Source organism: Hyperolius riggenbachi, chromosome 1, assembly GCF_040937935.1.
Source record: "Hyperolius riggenbachi isolate aHypRig1 chromosome 1, aHypRig1.pri, whole genome shotgun sequence".
NCBI lineage: Eukaryota > Metazoa > Chordata > Amphibia > Anura > Hyperoliidae > Hyperolius > Hyperolius riggenbachi.
Genome location: NC_090646.1, coordinates 593,002,716 through 593,019,736, shown reverse-complemented (window position 1 = coordinate 593,019,736; position 17,021 = coordinate 593,002,716). Strand labels below are relative to the sequence as shown.

At 45.3% G+C, this 17,021-nt stretch overlaps 2 protein-coding genes across 3 annotated transcripts in view; both read left to right on the top strand.

Moving 5' to 3' along the window:
* LOC137541035 (mast cell protease 1A-like) overlaps positions 1-5,588 on the top strand; it is a 54,775-nt gene extending 49,187 nt beyond the window's left edge. Inside the window, exons 7-8 of the mRNA XM_068262208.1 lie at positions 2,862-2,952; positions 5,525-5,588. Coding sequence (XP_068118309.1) covers positions 2,862-2,952; positions 5,525-5,588 — 155 coding nt within the window. The remainder of the gene's footprint in view (positions 1-2,861; positions 2,953-5,524) is intronic.
* The window catches only part of LOC137558409 (granzyme A-like), a 94,392-nt gene continuing 78,987 nt past the window's right edge, over positions 1,617-17,021 (top strand). The window contains exons 1-3 of one of the 2 annotated variants that reach the window (XM_068271741.1): positions 1,617-1,689; positions 2,862-2,952; positions 5,528-5,607. The gene's annotated coding sequence lies outside the window, so the exon portion shown is untranslated. Of the gene's footprint in view, positions 1,690-2,861; positions 2,953-5,524; positions 5,608-17,021 lie in introns of both variants that reach the window. The other variant, XM_068271740.1, reaches the window with a different exon arrangement.

Below are 17,021 nucleotides of genomic sequence, written 5' to 3'. Positions count from 1 at the left end.
CCTTAAGGGGGGGGTGAAGGGGGGGTCCTCAAGTGGTTAAATTCTGGTATGGGTTTCATGACACCTTATTTAACGTGATTGACTAGACTTCATGGTTTTCAGCCTGCTGGACTTCATGTATACTTGCATGAGCTCACTGGCTCCAACCTACTGACCACCTGACACCTAACTGCAGAGGCGTATCTAGAGGGGTACAGGAATGACTCATGCCGTGGGCGCCACAGCACCATGGGCGCCTTTCCTGCCCCTGTTCTGCATTCCATACCCAGGGTCGGACTGGGCCACAGTAGTACAGTTTTTTCCCTCGGTGGGCTCCCCCCCCCCCTCCAGGTCTCTGGTGGCCCCCCCCCCTCCTTGTCTGACAGAGCTCCAATTGCATCCTGCAGCACAACAATTATCTTCTCAGTGCTGTAATCACTCGTGCTGAGAGCAGTGGTGTAGCTAAGGAGCTGTGGGCCTCAATGCAAATTTTACAATGGGGCCCCCAAGCACTCTATACATAACAATTGATACGACGCACCAAAACCTGCCAATGGCAACTACAGTGTCAGAGGTGCAAGAAAGGGATGGGAAAAAGCTTGTTAATGATTACCACTGTTCAAAGTATCTATAGAAGCGATTATTATGAGCAAAGGACCAATAATGAGGTAATACTGTAGTTGAGGGAGGGCCCTTCGGGGCCCCCTTGGCCCAAGGGCCCCGATGTGGTCGCAACCTCTGCGGCCGCAACCTCTGCAAAGTAGGACATTACTTTATATTGAAGGAGGGGACTCTATGCAAAGTTTTGCTGGGCAGCAGTGTCTCTGAATTACAATGCTGCTAAGATCATGTACATTTGGCCCTGTCCATAATACATTATGATCACACCCACCTTCCGGTGCATGGCCACGCCTTTTTTTCGTCGCAATCATGGGATGTGTGCAGTCCCGGGACAAGGTCCTTCAGCACCCAAGGCTGAGACAGCAAAGTGCGCCCCTCCATCCCTCCCACCCCAGCCGTCACTCTCATTGCTATTAGAGTAAGAGGCAACTCAGGGCCCCAAACCTCCCCAACACCTTAATCTCTAGTTATCTGGCTTGCAGTCACTGTCATGTATCCCCTTTTCTTATTTCTTTCTGCTTCAAACACAATAGAAAATGATAGCTGAGTGAGTTGTGCGCCCCCTCCTACACTGCGCCCTGAGGCTGGAGCCTCTCCAGCCTCTGCCTCGGCTGTGTGGATGTGTGGGCCCCAGGTTGAAATTTCTTTGGTGGGCCCCCAGTGTCCCAGTCCAACCCTGTCCATACCTGCTCCTGTGCCATGCCTGCCACTGTGCTGCATCCCATGCCTGTCACTGTACTGTGCCACCATGCCTACCCCTGTGATGAGCCACCATGCCTGCCCCCATGCCTCTCCATCACTCAGATCAAAAAAGAATCTTCAGCAATATCCAGACCAAAAAACACAGGCAACCATAACACATGTACACAAGAAAGGAAATGCTGTTTTTAGAGGGTAGGGGGGCTCTGACTAGGAGGGGGGTTCAATTTCAGTGTTTGCCATAGGCGCTATATTACCCAGATACGCCCCTGTCTAACTGCTAAATATAAACCAGTATAACTGTCATCTTCATGGTCACTATTTAGCTGCATACAGAAGGGAACTAGATCTGTGAAAGGGTGCATAATTTAGCCGGTTAGCCATTGAAAGGTATTACTAAACTTTATTTTTATCTACAGTAATATTTGAATAATTTTGCATTAACGTAGAATTATTTGCATGTTTCAAGTAAAGTAAAAAAAGTTGGCAATGAGTTAAAACTTTGTACTGAATGCCTTTTGGACATCTGTAGCACAGTAATATGGGGAAACAAAAAATGTTTCTAGATGTCCACAGCAGGCGGAAGTAGTGTTATACTAAAATGCCTTTACACATCCATGGTGCATGGATGCGAAAACACAGAACGCCTATTGATGTCTGCAGCAGTCTAAAGGCAAAGTAATATTAACTTAAAGAGGAACTCCAGTGAAAATAATTTAATATAAAAAGGTGCTTAATTTTTACAATAATTATGTATACATGATTTAGTCAGAGTTTGCTCATTGTAAAATCTTTCCTCTCCCAGATTCACATTCTGACATGTATTACATGGTGACATTGTTACTGTGGGCAGATTATGTAGCTGTTCTGGCTTTAACAGACAGCTATAAACAGCCATTTCCTGTGTGTGTCATTGTTACATTGTGGCAGTTTGCCCAGAGTACCGTACGGTACCAGAGCCTCTTGTGGGAGGGGTTTCAGCACAAAATCAGTCATACAGCGCCCCCTGATGGTCTGTTTGTGAAAATCATTATATTTTTCATGTAAAAGTGGGTATCAGCTACTGATTGGGATAAAGTTCAATTCTTGGTCGGAGTTTCTCTTTAAAGAAAACCAGAGACTATAAAAATACATACAGATTTTATACATACCTGGGGCTTCCTCCAGCCCCATGGGCATGGATCGCACCCACACCGCCGTCTTCAATGTTCTCCAGCTCTGGTACCAGGTCCCGTAAGGTCAGTCTGACATAAGAGAGGTGCACTCTCTACGTATCTCTCGGGCAGCTGTCAGAGCGATACATAGAGGGCGCAGAACTTACGGGACCTGGTACAGGAGCTGGAGAAGACTGAGGACAGCGGCGTGGGAGCGATCCACGCCGATGGGGCTGGAGGAAGCCCCAGGTATGTATAATTTTTTTCTCTTTTATCGTCTCTCGAACACTTTAAGACATATCAGGTTTTCTTAGTAAAGCCATTGTTTAATATCCTTATAGATGTATATTATGTATTTATATAAAAGTTCTCTTTGAATTGCACTTTTCTGTTTTTTCTCTCCTGCAGGAATGCCAATTACATTTATATTGGTTTTTGCTGTCTTCACCTTCATACTTCTTCTTGTGCTGTTTGGATGCTGCCTTATTACGAGATTATAGTAAGTGTCTAATATTATCATCATAACAGCTATTGGGAACAATAAAATACATTACTGTAAAATTGAGAGTGATAGGTCAGCCTACCTCTCTAGAGGTGCTGGTTCCTGCCTCACCTATGCCACCCGGCGCAACTTATTACTGACCTGAGGAAGCAAAGCCAACCTGTGAAACGCATAGTCATGCAATAAATATCTTTTTTATCAGCTGCTATACGACCTTCTAGGGAGGTAGGCTAAATTATCACTCTTGATTTTAATATTTTAAAGAGACTCCGTAACAAAAATTGCATCCTGTTTTTTATCATCCTACAAGTTCAAAAAGCTATTCTAATGTGTTCTGGCTAACTGCAGCACTTTATACTATCACTGTCTCTGTAATAAATCAACTTATCTCTCTCTTGTCAGACTTGTCGGCCTGTGTCTGGAAGGCTGCCAAGTTCTTCAGTGTTGTGGTTCTGCTATGAACTCCCCCTTCCAGGCCCCTCTATGCACACTGCCTGTGTGTTATTTAGATTAGAGCAGCTTCTCTCTTCTCTCTTATCTTTTACAAGCTGGATAAATCGTCCTCTGAGCTGGCTGGGCTTTCACATACTGAAGAATTATAAACAAGGGCAAAGCTGTTTGCAGGAAGAAATGAGCAGCCTGAAACTTCAGTGCATGAGAGATGCAGGGGGAAAGAAACACACAAATGATCTCTTGAGATTCAAAAGGAAGGCTGTATACAGCCTGCTTGTGTATGGATGTATTTTCTATGTGTGGACATACTGTACATCAACCCACTTCCTGTTTTGGTGGCCATTTTGTTTGTTTACAAACAAACTTTTAAAAACTGTTTTTAACCACTTTTAATGCGGCGAGGAGCGGCGAAATTGTGTCAGAGGGTAATAGGAGATGTCCCCTAACGCACTGGTATGTTTACTTTTGTGCGATTTTAACAATACAGATTCTCTTTAAGGTATTTTATTACTGTATTCTGGTCACCTCCTCCCAATAGTGTGATTTACACATTAGGATTCGGCATCACTGGGAGGTCTTAGGTATAGGCACTACTTTTGGGGTCTTAGAGTTATGCACCACCAGTGGGGGTTTTAGAGCTGGGCTCCACCAGGAGGAGTCTTAGAGTTAGCCACCACCAGCGAGGGTCTTAAAGTAGGCACCACCAGGGGGGGAGCTTAGAGTTAGGCACCACCAGGGGGGTCTTAAAGGTTAGGAACCACCAGGGAGGGTCTTAGGGTTAGGCACCACCAGGAAGGGTCTTAGGGTTAGGCACCAGCAGGAGGGGTCTTAGAGTTCAGAGGAGGGAGGGTTCTGTGTGAGAGTAGGTTTAGATTTAGATGTAGTAAAATATCAGTAATATTTACCAATGTTTTACTATGCTCATTATGACTGTAAATATATTTTCACTTTCATTGTTATAGACGATGTTTTGCCCTTTTTTTAATACTCTTAATTCAATGTATTTATTATTTTATCTCAGAAAAAGATGAGGAAACGGTAAGAAATAATTGTTCTAGACAATATCTTAAGATTTCAGCTGTACCCCGTCACCGTGTTCTTTTTTCCTGCCTCCCTTATTTGATGTAATGCGCACAGTATATGGCCACCCAATGTGGCAAAAATCAGATCCCTCTCTACGCTGAATCTGATCAGAGATAGATCTATAACTTCCACATGCTGCCCATAGGTATTTCATAGATTACAGTATGAAATCTATTGAAAATCAATTAAACCGCAGGGCTGCACTGCTTGATGCAGTACAATGCTATCTTTCTCCTGCTGCTCAATCAATTTAAATTTTCCGTCCTGTCCAACCAATAAATTCAGTCTATATTAAGCTGAAATTGATCAAAATTATGATTGGTCAGACATGTGGCATACATTTCTAACAGATACAGAGCAATCAAATCTGCTGGTAATATAGCAGGAAAATAGACAGGTGTGTGGCTACCTTTAGTGGTCATCAGGGTGACCAGTTGCTGCAGTTGTGCAGTTTCTGTCTAGGAACACTTGTTATATAGACTATAATAACCCGAACATTTGTATAGCGCTTTTCTCCTGTTGGACTCAAAGCGCTCAAGAGCTGCAGCCACTAAGGGCGTGCTCAAGGGGCCACCCTGCAATGTTAGGAGGTCTTGCCCAAGGACTTCTTACTGAATAGGTACTAACCCTAGCCAGGATTCGAACCCTGGTCTCCCATATCAAAGGCAGAGCCCTTAACCAGTACACTATCCAGCCACTATAACTCCACCCACAAACACGCCCACCCTCAACCCCCATGCCAGATTTCTGCTACATTTCTGCCGATTTCCTGCATATATGATGTTAGTGGCTGGATAGAGGCTCTGCTTCTGACATAGGAGACCAAGGTTTGATCCTCACACGGCTCTGCCTATTTACTAAGTCAGTACCTATTCAGTAAGGAGTTATTGAGCAAGACTCCTTAACAGTGCTACTGCCTACTAAGCATTCCCTAGTGGCTGCCTCTCAAGTGCTTTGCATCCAACAGGAGAAAAGCGTTTACGATTTATTGCTGCTTGCATTGTCTGTTGACTTCATACTTATTTTATTTCAGCAGTCATGGTCAGGTGCAGAAGATCGAAGATCTTGTAATGATAACAGCAGCTGAAGAACGTTAAACAGATATACAGTATAAGTGTAAGGTGTTTTCTATGGGACAATCCTTATACAAACACGTAATGTTCTTGTATTGGCTAATATTACGTTTTTCTAATAGAGATGGCCCGAACCTCCGATTTTCGGTTCGAAAACCGGGTTCGCAAACCTCCCGCGAAAGTTTGGTTTGCGCGAACTTTCGCGAACCGCAATAGACTTCAATGGGGAGGCGAAACTTGTAAAATTAGAAAAAATTATGGTGGCCAGAAAAATGATGGAAAATATGTTTCAAAGCATCTACCACCTGGAGGGAGACATGGTTGACTGGGATACACGTCAAATGTCCCAGAAAAAAAAATAGTTTTCACACAAAGCAGTGTTTTGAGGGCAGAAATCACATTCAATGCTAAATTGCAGGCCTACACTACTGCATGTGTATATGTTACGGCCAGAACCCGAAGTTTGGCCACTTCTAGTTCTGGCCGGCCACTTCGGGTTCTGGCCGGCCAATGCGCGAAGTGGCCGCTGCGCTGCGGCCAATGTTAGAAATGGAATGATTCCTCTGAGGTTAATGTATCTTCTGGCCGCAGCGCAGCGGCCAAACGTATAACAACTTAGTGAATTTATTGCAATTCAGCCGGCGGCAATGTAACAATTCAAGCCGCCGGCTTTTTTTTTTTTTCTGCCTCTCTCTCTCTCTCCTCTTATGGGCAGTCGGCGGGGACATGCGTGTCCCCGGGAGTCGTTCGTGGCGCCAGGGCAGCAGAGCGGGGAGGCTGCAGACATTGCTTCTGCCAGCACCCGCTCTGCAAGAACAGCAGGATCCCCCTGCCGCGACGAACGACTCCGGGGGGACACGCGTGTCCCCACCGGCGGCCCATAGGAGAGCGAGAGAGGCGGGGGGGGAGGAGAGAGAGGCAGAAAAAAAAAAAAGCCGGCGGCTTGAATTGTTACATTGCCGCCGGCTGAATTGCAATAAATTCACTAAGTTGTTATACGTTTGGCCGCTGCGCTGCGGCCAGAAGATACATTAACCTCAGAGGAATCATTCCATTTCTAACATTGGCCGCAGCGCAGCGGCCACTTCGCGCATTGGCCGGCCAGAACCCGAAGTGGCCGGCCAGAACTAGAAGTGGCCAAACTTCGGGTTCTGGCCGTAACATATACATCAATCAGGGAGTGTAATCCTCCCTAGGAGGATCTTGTCTTCCAGGGATTTGTAGGATGTCAAAAGCACGCTCACATACATTGGCCAGGAGTTGAACCCAGGTCACCTGCTTGGAGGGCAGCTATGCTCACCACTATACTACCAACACTACAGGCTGAAGCCAGCCTAGCTGGCCTGGGAAGGATGAAAAGCTAGGTGGTCATGCAACCATTCCTGCTAACCTAAAGCTTACTTGTGTCTTACAACACATTGGCTTAAAACTTTACCAAATCCAATGCTCCAATATGGGGAAGCTTCTCTGTTTGCTGTTTTTTTGTTTTGTTTTCTTTTAAGTGTGGTGTCACAGTTCACTCATCTCTTCAACTACAAGAAAGGCCCAGGAGTAGTCTTAGCTACCATAATATCTATGTTATGGCAGGGCCCTTATTACACTTTCTCTTACAGGGCTATGGAAACAGTTTTGCCCATGCGATAAAGCGAGGTGCAAAAATGAAATCATGCCTAGGAGAGGTTGGTTTCAATCCATCAACCTCTGTGTTATGGGCCCAGCACACTTCTGCTGCGCCACTCTGCAGTCTGCTTACATTTGTATACAATCTTCAAGTTTAAGAAGGGTACATTCGTTGAAATAGTTACACTACAATCTATGTTATTACTACCATAGCCCCTAATGGCACTTTCTCTTAAGGGGCTATGGTAGTATAGTGGTGAGCATAGCTGCCCTCCAAGCAGTTGACCTGGGTTCGATTCCTGGCCAATGTAAGCGTGCTTTTGACATCCTACAAGGTGCCCGCAGTATAGGTTAGCCAGGTCTAGTTGCACCCAGTATAGGTAGCCAGCCATAGGTCCCCCCAGTATAGGTAGCCAGGCATGGGTTCCCCAGTAAAGGTAGCCAGTATAATTCCCCCAGTACAGGTTAGCCAGGTAGGTGTAACAATTGTGGGATATCTCCGTGGTCAGCGCACATCTTTGACACTGTGGAAGTCCTCCACAAGCATGTCAGAATATTAGAACCCAGCTTTTGGTGCAAGCACCAGAAGAGGGGAATTTCCACCGCCAGATGGAGCTGTGGAGTGCAGAGGAATAAACCCTCTGCACTGCCACAAATGCCAGATGGAAATTGTACGAAGAGAAGCAACACAAGGCAAGATAGCCCCCAAAGAGAGAGAGCAAAGAGACAGAATCAATGTGTGTCCACCAAACTAGTCGCCACCCAGCGTCATTGAACACACAACGGCGGAAACGAAGTGGGAACACAATCGCAAGAATGGCTATTGCCAAATAGTGACACCAGACTGAGCAGGACAGAGCACGAGAGTAGCAAAGGCACAGCAAAACAACAATAAAAGATAAGGAAAATAACAAACGCTAGCTAAACACGAACACCGCACTCATTCGCAACAGCGAACACGTTTACAGCGCGGTCTCCGCACGAAAAGCGCAACAGAGACAAGCACGCCACCCTAACTAGCCACAAGTAACACAAATGAGCACAAACAGACAAGACAGACAAATGAGGTAGCCAGTAACAACCGCTGCTCCAGCTTACACTCCAGGAACTCAGATCAGAAGGATCCACAGCCGCTACCGCTAGAGGCTAGTGCAATCCAAACAAGACAGACAGATGAGGTAGCCAGTAGCAACCGCTGCTCCAGCTTACACTCCAGGAACTCCGATCAGAAGGATCCACAGCCGCTACCGCTAGAGGCTAGTGCGATCCAAACAAGACAGAGCGATTCGCTATCAACCACCGCTGGCGACAGCGCAATTGCGACAGACAAGACACGACAAAATAGGCAGTACAAATTATACACAAACTGACTGCACTAACTAGGAATGCAAGGAGCACTCCTCAAGAATTAACTATACTAAGATAGCAGTGGCTGACACCCCAGGTGAGTCCAGCAGGAACAAACCTCTATGAGCAGCAAAGGACTCTGGGAACATATGGTATTTATACTGCAAGCCTACAAAGGAGGTAGCTAGGCCATTTGCATGACAAGTGTATGCAAACTGCCCAGCAGCAGAGCAGGTCTGAAACTTGCAAAGCCCAGGCAGGTCTTTTTTCCAGAGACCTGCAGCCCTCAGACTTAAGGAATGGACAAACAGCCGTCTGCCCGTGCAGACAGCTGAGCAGACCGTTACAGTAGGTGTCTCCAGTATAGGTAGCCAGTATTGTTGCCCCAGTATAGGTTAGATAGGTAGGTGCCCCCAGTATAGGTTAGCTAGGTGGGTGCCTCCAATATAGGTAGCCAGTATAGTTGCCCCCAGTATAGGTTAGATAGGTAGGCACCCAAAGTATAGGTTAGCTAGGTAGGTGCCGGCAGTATAGGTTAGAGAGGTAGGAACCCCCAGTATAGGTTAGATAGGTAGGTGCCCCCAATATAGGTTAGATAGGTAGGTGCCCGCAGTATAAGTTAGATAGGTAGGTACCACCAGTATAGGTTAAATAGGTAAAAGCCCTCAGTATAGTGCCCCTCGTATAGGTTACATAGGTAGGAACCCAAATTATATGTTGGATAGATAGGTGCCCCCAGTATAGGTTAGAAAGGTAGGTGCCCCCAGTATAGTTTAGATAGGTAGGTGCCGCAATATAGGTTAGATAGGTAGGTGCCTCCCCCATAATGGAGGAGGGAGTCAACCGTGGGGAGGGTAGCCCAACTCCTCTCTCTCCCTTCCTCTCCCCGGGCCGCCCTCTGTGCTCCCCCCTCCGCTGCAGAATAAGCACAGGCAAGCCTCCTATTGAGCAACTCACCTCCTTCTCCTCCAAAAGCTGGTCACTTGCCGCTGGTCTCCTCGCCATAGCCACTGATACACTCTACTTCCTGATTAGCAGGAAGTAAAGCGTGAATCAGCGGTTATGCAGAGGAGACCAGCGGCAAGTGATCGGCGATTGGGATGAGCAGGGAGGTGAGTTGCTCAATAGGATGCGCTTATTCTGCAGCAGGGAGGGGAGCACGGAGAGCGGCCCCCGGGAGGGGAAGGGAGGAAGAAATCCGGCCGCCCTCCCCGTGGCTGAGCTCCAGTGGGGCTCAGCCACGGCTCCCCCCTCCATCACAGCGCCCCCCTCCCTCAGCGATCAGGGCGGTCTCACAGCCTACTCGCCCCTAGAAACGGGGCTGCAAGTAGAAAAAATGCATATCAACCCATATGGGGTTAAGCAGGATGCCTTCACCAGAGGCACTGACAAGGGCATCCTGCTTAATCCTACATGGGGTGATATGTATTTTAACTACTTAAATTCTGAAAGTAAGATTCATTTACTTTTAGCAGTTAATAAAAGTCAAAGCCCTGCATACAGTATATAGTTAATGTGTGGTTTGAGATATCACCAGAATTGGTACACATATGATAAAGTATAACAAAATAAGAAACAGTAGGAGCAGGTCCCTGCCCTTGTGAATTTACAATCTAAATAACACTGTGATAATCCCCCATTCTGCTAATTTAGGAATTGCACTGTGTTCTCAGTTTGTGCTATTGTACACGCTTCCGCCATTAGCTTGCAGTATGACATCACTGTATACCTGATATGTAATGTAGGGTTGGTTTCTTTGAAGGGGGGGGGGGGAGGAGGTTACTTTGATCAAACACTGCACGCTGAAGTTTTATGATTTCTGATAGGTGCAATGGCTGATTTTAATATCTGTCATGGAATGTGAGAGGCATGCACCAGTAGGGATGGTCGGAAATGCCAATTTCCGATTCCGCGGTAAATACGCATTCCGCCATTGCCAATTACCGATTCCGCTTTCCGGTACCAATTTCCGCATTCCAATGCGGAATTTCCGCATTCCAATGCGGAATTTCCGCCGGAAATCGCGGAAATTCCGCCCGACTTTAACATCGATTTTCTCAAAATCTATAAGGTCTTTTTGAAAACTTTTTTTGCATCTTGTTCAGAAGATTCTGTTTAATAAACCCTGAAAATTTGGTGTTTCTAGGACTTACGGGGGCTTTGCTATTAACCACTAAAGTCGGCCGATTTTTACTGTAATATAAATGCAGAAAATAGGCAGATGCAGATTTTCTGCATTTTACTTTACAGTAAAAATCTGCCGACTTTAGCGGTTAATAGCAAAGCCCCCGTAGGTCCTAGAAACACTAAATTTTCAGGGTTTATTAAACTGAATCTTGTGAACAAGATGCAAAAAAAAGTTTTCAAAAAGACCTTATAGTTTTTGAGAAAATCGATGTTAAAGTCGGGCAGAATTTCCGCGATTTCCGACGGAAATTTCCGCGATTTCCGGCGGAAATCCGCCTAACACACTTGCATTACCAATTTCCGTATTCCGATGCGGAAATGCAAATTCCGATCGGAATTTCAGAAATTGCATTTCTGCGGAATCCAAATGAGCATCCCTATTTAAGAAGGCCTGGTATTTGATTATATAAAAAATGTAATCCCTATAAAATGTAATCATGGATGCAAAATAACTGGTTTATTTACAGATTACAGCAGCTCTGTACATCAAGCCATGCTTTGCTTCCTATCTCCAGTTAGTGATGGGCGAACACCTGGATGTTCGGGTTCGGGAAAGTTCGCCGAACATGGCCGAGATGTTCGGCATGTTCGGGCCGAACCCCGAACTTTCCGAACATCCAGCTTTTGGGGGCCCTATGGGGTCGCAGGCATAAGGGGGGAGCATGCCCCGATCGCGGGGGGGGGTCGGAAATTCCCCCCACCCCCTCCGCTAGCGCTCCCCCCTCTGCCCGCTTCCCCATAACAAAGTTTCAAGAAGTACCTGCTGTGTCCGGTGGTAGTGTGGGTGGCTGGCAGTGGGCGGCACTATGCAGTGACTGAATGAGGAGGAGGAGTCCGGAGAGTGACGCGTTGAGGGAGGCCGGGCAGCGGGCGGTTCACTGCTGAGCGCTAGCGGAGGGGGTGGGGGGAATTTCCGACCCCCCCCCGCGATCGGGGCATGCTCCCCCCTTATGCCTGCGACCCCATAGGGGGGCCGTATTCGGCCGAACAGGGCCCTGTTCGGCCGAACAGGGGCCCTGTTCGGCCCTGTTCGGCGGCCATTAGAAGTTCGGGGCGAACCCGAACTTAAAAGGCCGAACACCATCAGGTGTTCGGCCGAACGCGAACATCACCCGAACAGGGTGATGTTCTGCAGAACCCGAACAGTGGCGAACACTGTTCGCCCAACACTATCTCCAGTACACACAGACAGGCAGGAACAGGGATCAACAAAATCTAAAACAGCACAGAATAATCTTATGCAATCATGTATACAGTAGTATCACAGTGCCATCTACAGGCCAGAAGTATGAACACCAGAGATAGCCCACTTAGTCACAGACCAACATTCCTCCTACTCTAGGGGTACAGCCATATTATTGTCTATAAAAAAAAAAAAAAAAACAGTTAAAATAAACCCTGTCCACACTGACCAGGTAGATTTGTTGTTGTCCATATTACGTATGAAGGTCAGGTTAGGTTCCCTCTGTTTATGTCCCATCCCCTTTTTCATAAATCTGTGCTAGATATGCTGATATTTCACATCTATGATATTATTATTGTTAATATTATTCATTGTATTTATAAAGCGCCAACATATTACGCAGCACTGGACAATAAATAGGGATACATCTATTGCAACAAGGGGTGACAGAGAGAGCGTTAGCAAACGGTTTTACAACACAGCACAAGGTTATGCATACAATTAGGGTATAAAATACGTTTTACAGAGACCTGGCAAATCAAGTCCGAGTAGTCCTTGAGAAGGGTGTCATTGCTGGGGTAGCAAAATTAAGAAGGACAGACTAAGGCAGGGAGGGAGGCCCTGCCAAAGGCTTACAAGCTTAAGGGTGGGGGAGGGACACATAAGGTAGGACTGCTATAGTGTACAATGGCGCCGCCGACCGAATCGCTTGCGTAGCGATTTGGCCGACACTGCCATCTGAAATGGTGCGGGAGGCTGCAAATCCCATAGCCGTGCATGGCATGGCTGATGGAATTCGTCTCAGTATTCGAACACCAGGACACGTGCGTCACTAGTGGAAACAGGCCCTTAAATTATCACACAACCCTACTGGTCAGACAGTTTAGTGCAGGTCTGGGCAAACTATTCTGCGGACCGTGGGCCGCATTCCTAACACGTCTGGCCTCCTCCTCTCTCTGACGGCCTGTTACTATGGAGACGTGATGCAGGAAGCGATATGTAGATGAGTTAACCCCCGTAGTTTGCCCAGCTTTAGTTTAGTGCCTCCCAATCTGATTTAGCCTACAGACCATCTCCAGGGTGAAACCAATGTGCTGGAGTAACTGGAATTGGACATATAGAATTGGGTAGACAGACCAGGAAGGAACGTGTGAAAACACAATTTACTATATACACAATGTTCCACGTAAACTGCCACCACCTTTCAATCATAAGGGGAAAGGTCCCTTCTGACTAATCTAAGCCTGCAGAAAAAAACGGTTAACACAGCCTAATCTTTTTTTTTTATAGAGAATTTTTATTTTATTTTTCAATAAAAACATTAAACACAACAACACATTACACATTAATGCTGTCTAGTGTCCTCACACATCTTACATTTGAGCTTATCAGAGAAGAATTACAACAGAGCAACAGGTGTCAATATACACTTTTGACATAGGAAATTAGCAACAGTGCCTCTATCTCGAAATTAACGGAAACTGATATTCTTAAGGCATATGTATGTCTTGCACCATGACGTCGATATCTAAATTGGGAATCAAGGTGTCTGTGGATTCAACCCATTTATACCATACTTTATTAAATTTCTTGAATTGATTGCGCGATTGATAGGTAATTTTGTATAAAGGTAAGGCGAGATTGACTAACCTCTTCCAATCAGATAGAGAGGGAGTTTCTGGAAGCTTCCATTTGATCGATAAAGCTTTTCTAGCGTAATATATTAAGATTCTGAGCAGGATCAATTGGTTCTTACTGCAAATTATATCTCCTACTATTCCCAAAAGGCATAACCTCATCTCAAGGACAACTGGCAGCTGTAGCGTATCCCTAAGGAAATGCACAACTGACCTCCAGTATTTGTTTACCAATGGACACGTCCAGACGCAGTGAAAGAAATCTGCTCCATCTGCTTTGCATTTGAAGCATTTACCAGACTGAGTTGGGCCCATTTTGGAGAGACTTAGTGGAGTAAGATATGTTTGGTGAACCCATTTAATATTGATGAGTTTGTCATATGCAGCAATTACTATGTTAAAAAACATAGCATGCTCATCCCAACTCTCCTGAGTTAGTTCTGGGTCCAGGCGTGTCCATTTTGACCTAATAGCCTTGATTTTGTGGTCAGCTGTCTGGGTCATAATATAATTATATAGCTTGGAGATTTGTTTAGTGTAGTTCCTTGTTAAAAGGAGTGCTTCCAATCCTGTGGGAGTTAGAGAAACCTCAGTTAGGCCCATTTGGACCCTCGCTGCATCACGCAATTGAAAATATCTAAACATAGAATGTCTGGGAAGATTACACTCTGTACAAAGGGTTACAAAATCCTTAAAGGAACCATCATTAAATATTTGTGAGACATATTTGATATTATGTCTATGCCAGAAGTTTACATCTGGGATTGTTTGGAATTCAGATAAATTGGGGTTACCCCATAATGGGGAATTATTAGAAAAGTATTTAAGTGGTTCCCCCAGAACCTTTCGAGCCCTTTTGTACACTCTGATTGTATTGTTGATGAGCGAGGTGCCGCGTAAGCCCTCTAGGAGTGGCTCATACGAGCCCGCTATGTCAGCTTCAGTCGCCAGACTCGAATCCATCCTGTCCCCTCCCAACCAACTCTGGATCGGGACCAGCTGAGCTGCCAAATGATATTTGAAGAAGTCTGGGAGGGCCAAGCCTCCCTGGGAAGTGGGAAGCTGTAGGGTAGATAGAGCTATACGGGGAGCTGAGCCAGACCATATGAAGGAGGCGACCAGTGAATTTATTATTTTGAAGAGGGACTGGCGTATCCAAGTGGGCGACATCTGCATGACATAGAGTATCTTAGGGGCAATTATCATTTTAATTATACATATCCTGCCACATAGATTCAATGGTAGGGATTGCCATTTTTTTAGCCTCGTTTCTACCTGCTCCAAAACTGGTAACAAATTTGATTCCACAAAAGGAATTTTTGGGTGATGAATTATTATTCCTAAGTATTTAAATTGACAAGTTATTTGTAATTGTGAGAATGTTGAGATTATTTGATGGTCAAAGTCGTCCAGTGGGAACAAGACGGACTTGGACCAATTAATGGAGAGTCCCGAAATCCTGTGGAATTTGTTATATACCTCAAGGGTAGAGTCTAAGGAGGGACCCGGATCTGCCAAATACACCAGCATGTCGTCGGCGTAGAGTGAAATACGCTCTTCTAGGTTATTGATTTTTAGACCTTGAATTGTTGGATGGAGTCGAATCATTTGGGCAAGTGGCTCTATTGCTATCGCAAAAAAGAAGTGGTGATAAAGGGCACCCTTGTCTGGTACCCCGGGCAATTTTAAAGGACGGTGAGATCAAGGAATTAATCTTAATTTTGGCTGAGGGTTTATGGTAAAGGATTTGAAACCATTTAAGAAAAGTCTCTCCAAACCCAAACTTTTTTAGAACAGCGTTTACATATTGCCACTCAATGGAGTCAAATGCCTTATTGGCGTCGAGGGAGAGTATTATTCTAGTTCCGGCGTTTGTGTGGGGAAATTGAAGATTGGAGAAGAGGCGTCTAAGATTGAGCCTGGTTAAGTGGCCTGGGATGAATCCCGTTTGGTCAGGGTGTATAATTGAAGTTATGTGGGCGTTAAGTCTGGTTGCTAGAATCTTGGTAAGAATTTTGATATCGGTGTTAATTAGCGAGATTGGGCGGTATGTTTCACAATACAAGGGGTCTTTATTGGGTTTGGGAATTAGCGTAATGAGGGCCTCATACATAGAGGGTGGCATGTAACCCGTTTTAAGGATGTGTTGATATAAAGATAGGAGGTGAGGGATCATCAGCGTTTTATTTTTAGCGTACCATTCAATAGGAATGCCATCTGGGCCTGGTGTTTTGTTATGTTTGAAAGAGGCAATTGTTATGGCTATTTCTTGAAATGTAATAGGTGCGTCCAGGTCTTTTCTTGACTCATCTGATAATATTGGCAGATCCAGGCCCCCCAGAAATTCGTCAATTTCTACCTTCACATCTCCAATTTTAGTAGTGTACAGATCGGAGTAAAACTCTGTGAAGGTTTCAGCTATCTCAGGTGATGTGTTGGCGAAAAGCCCTGAGGGTTTTTTTATAGCTGGAATGGCTCTGAGGTCGGAGTTGGCTTTCAGCATATATGTAAGTAGTTTGCTACACTTGTTTCCGAACTCAAAGAAACGTTGTGAGTCAATAATATTTTTCCGCTTAGTTCTTTCCAGATTTGTCAATGCAAGATCACGGCATGCTTTTTGCCAGGTAGTATAGTTATCCTCGGTGGGATTAGCTATAAGTGCTACTTTAGCTGCACCTGCTGCCCGTTCATGGTAATTCTGAAGTGCCACCTCATTTTGTCTTATTCTAGATAATGAAGCACGAAAACAGCCCCGCAGCACCGCCTTACCCGCGTCCCAACATATGGAATCATCCACTGTACCTTTATTAAAATGCCAGTATTCCCTCATACCATCTTGGCATTCTTTCAGAACCATTTCATCTTCCAACCAACAGGGGTTCATTCTCCACATCACCTGAGATTTTAAATTTGGCCATCTTAATTTACAAAGCAGTGGGGTATGGTCTGATATACCATGCGACAGGTAAGCAATAGAATCCACCAGTGTCAGAGCCTCCTGCGAGGCCAGACACAAGTCGATTCGGGACATCGTTTTATATGAATCTGAGAAACAGGAGAAAACCTTGTCATCTGGGTATTTCCATCGCCAGATGTCTTGTAAAGAATATGTTTCTAGCCAATTGTTAAATGTAGGGAAGGCTCTGCCTTTTTCATGTAGTCTGTCTAGTTTTGGGTTTATCACGGCATTGTAGTCCCCCATAATCATTATGGGACCATCCATGAGGGGGTGCAGTTTTTTCATTAGGTCATCCAGTACAGAGCGGTTAAATGGGGGTGGAATATATATGGCGGCTACTAGTAACGATTGACTTTCTATTAGACATTTAATGATTACATAGTTCCCTTTGGGATCTATTCTAGTTTCTGTTATGGTGCCCGGGAAAGATTTGGCCACTAAAATTGCTGTACCCCTAGAGAAGGAGGAATGGTGAGCTAAATAATAATGTGCAATCCAGGGCTTTTTGAGAAGAAATGCTCTGG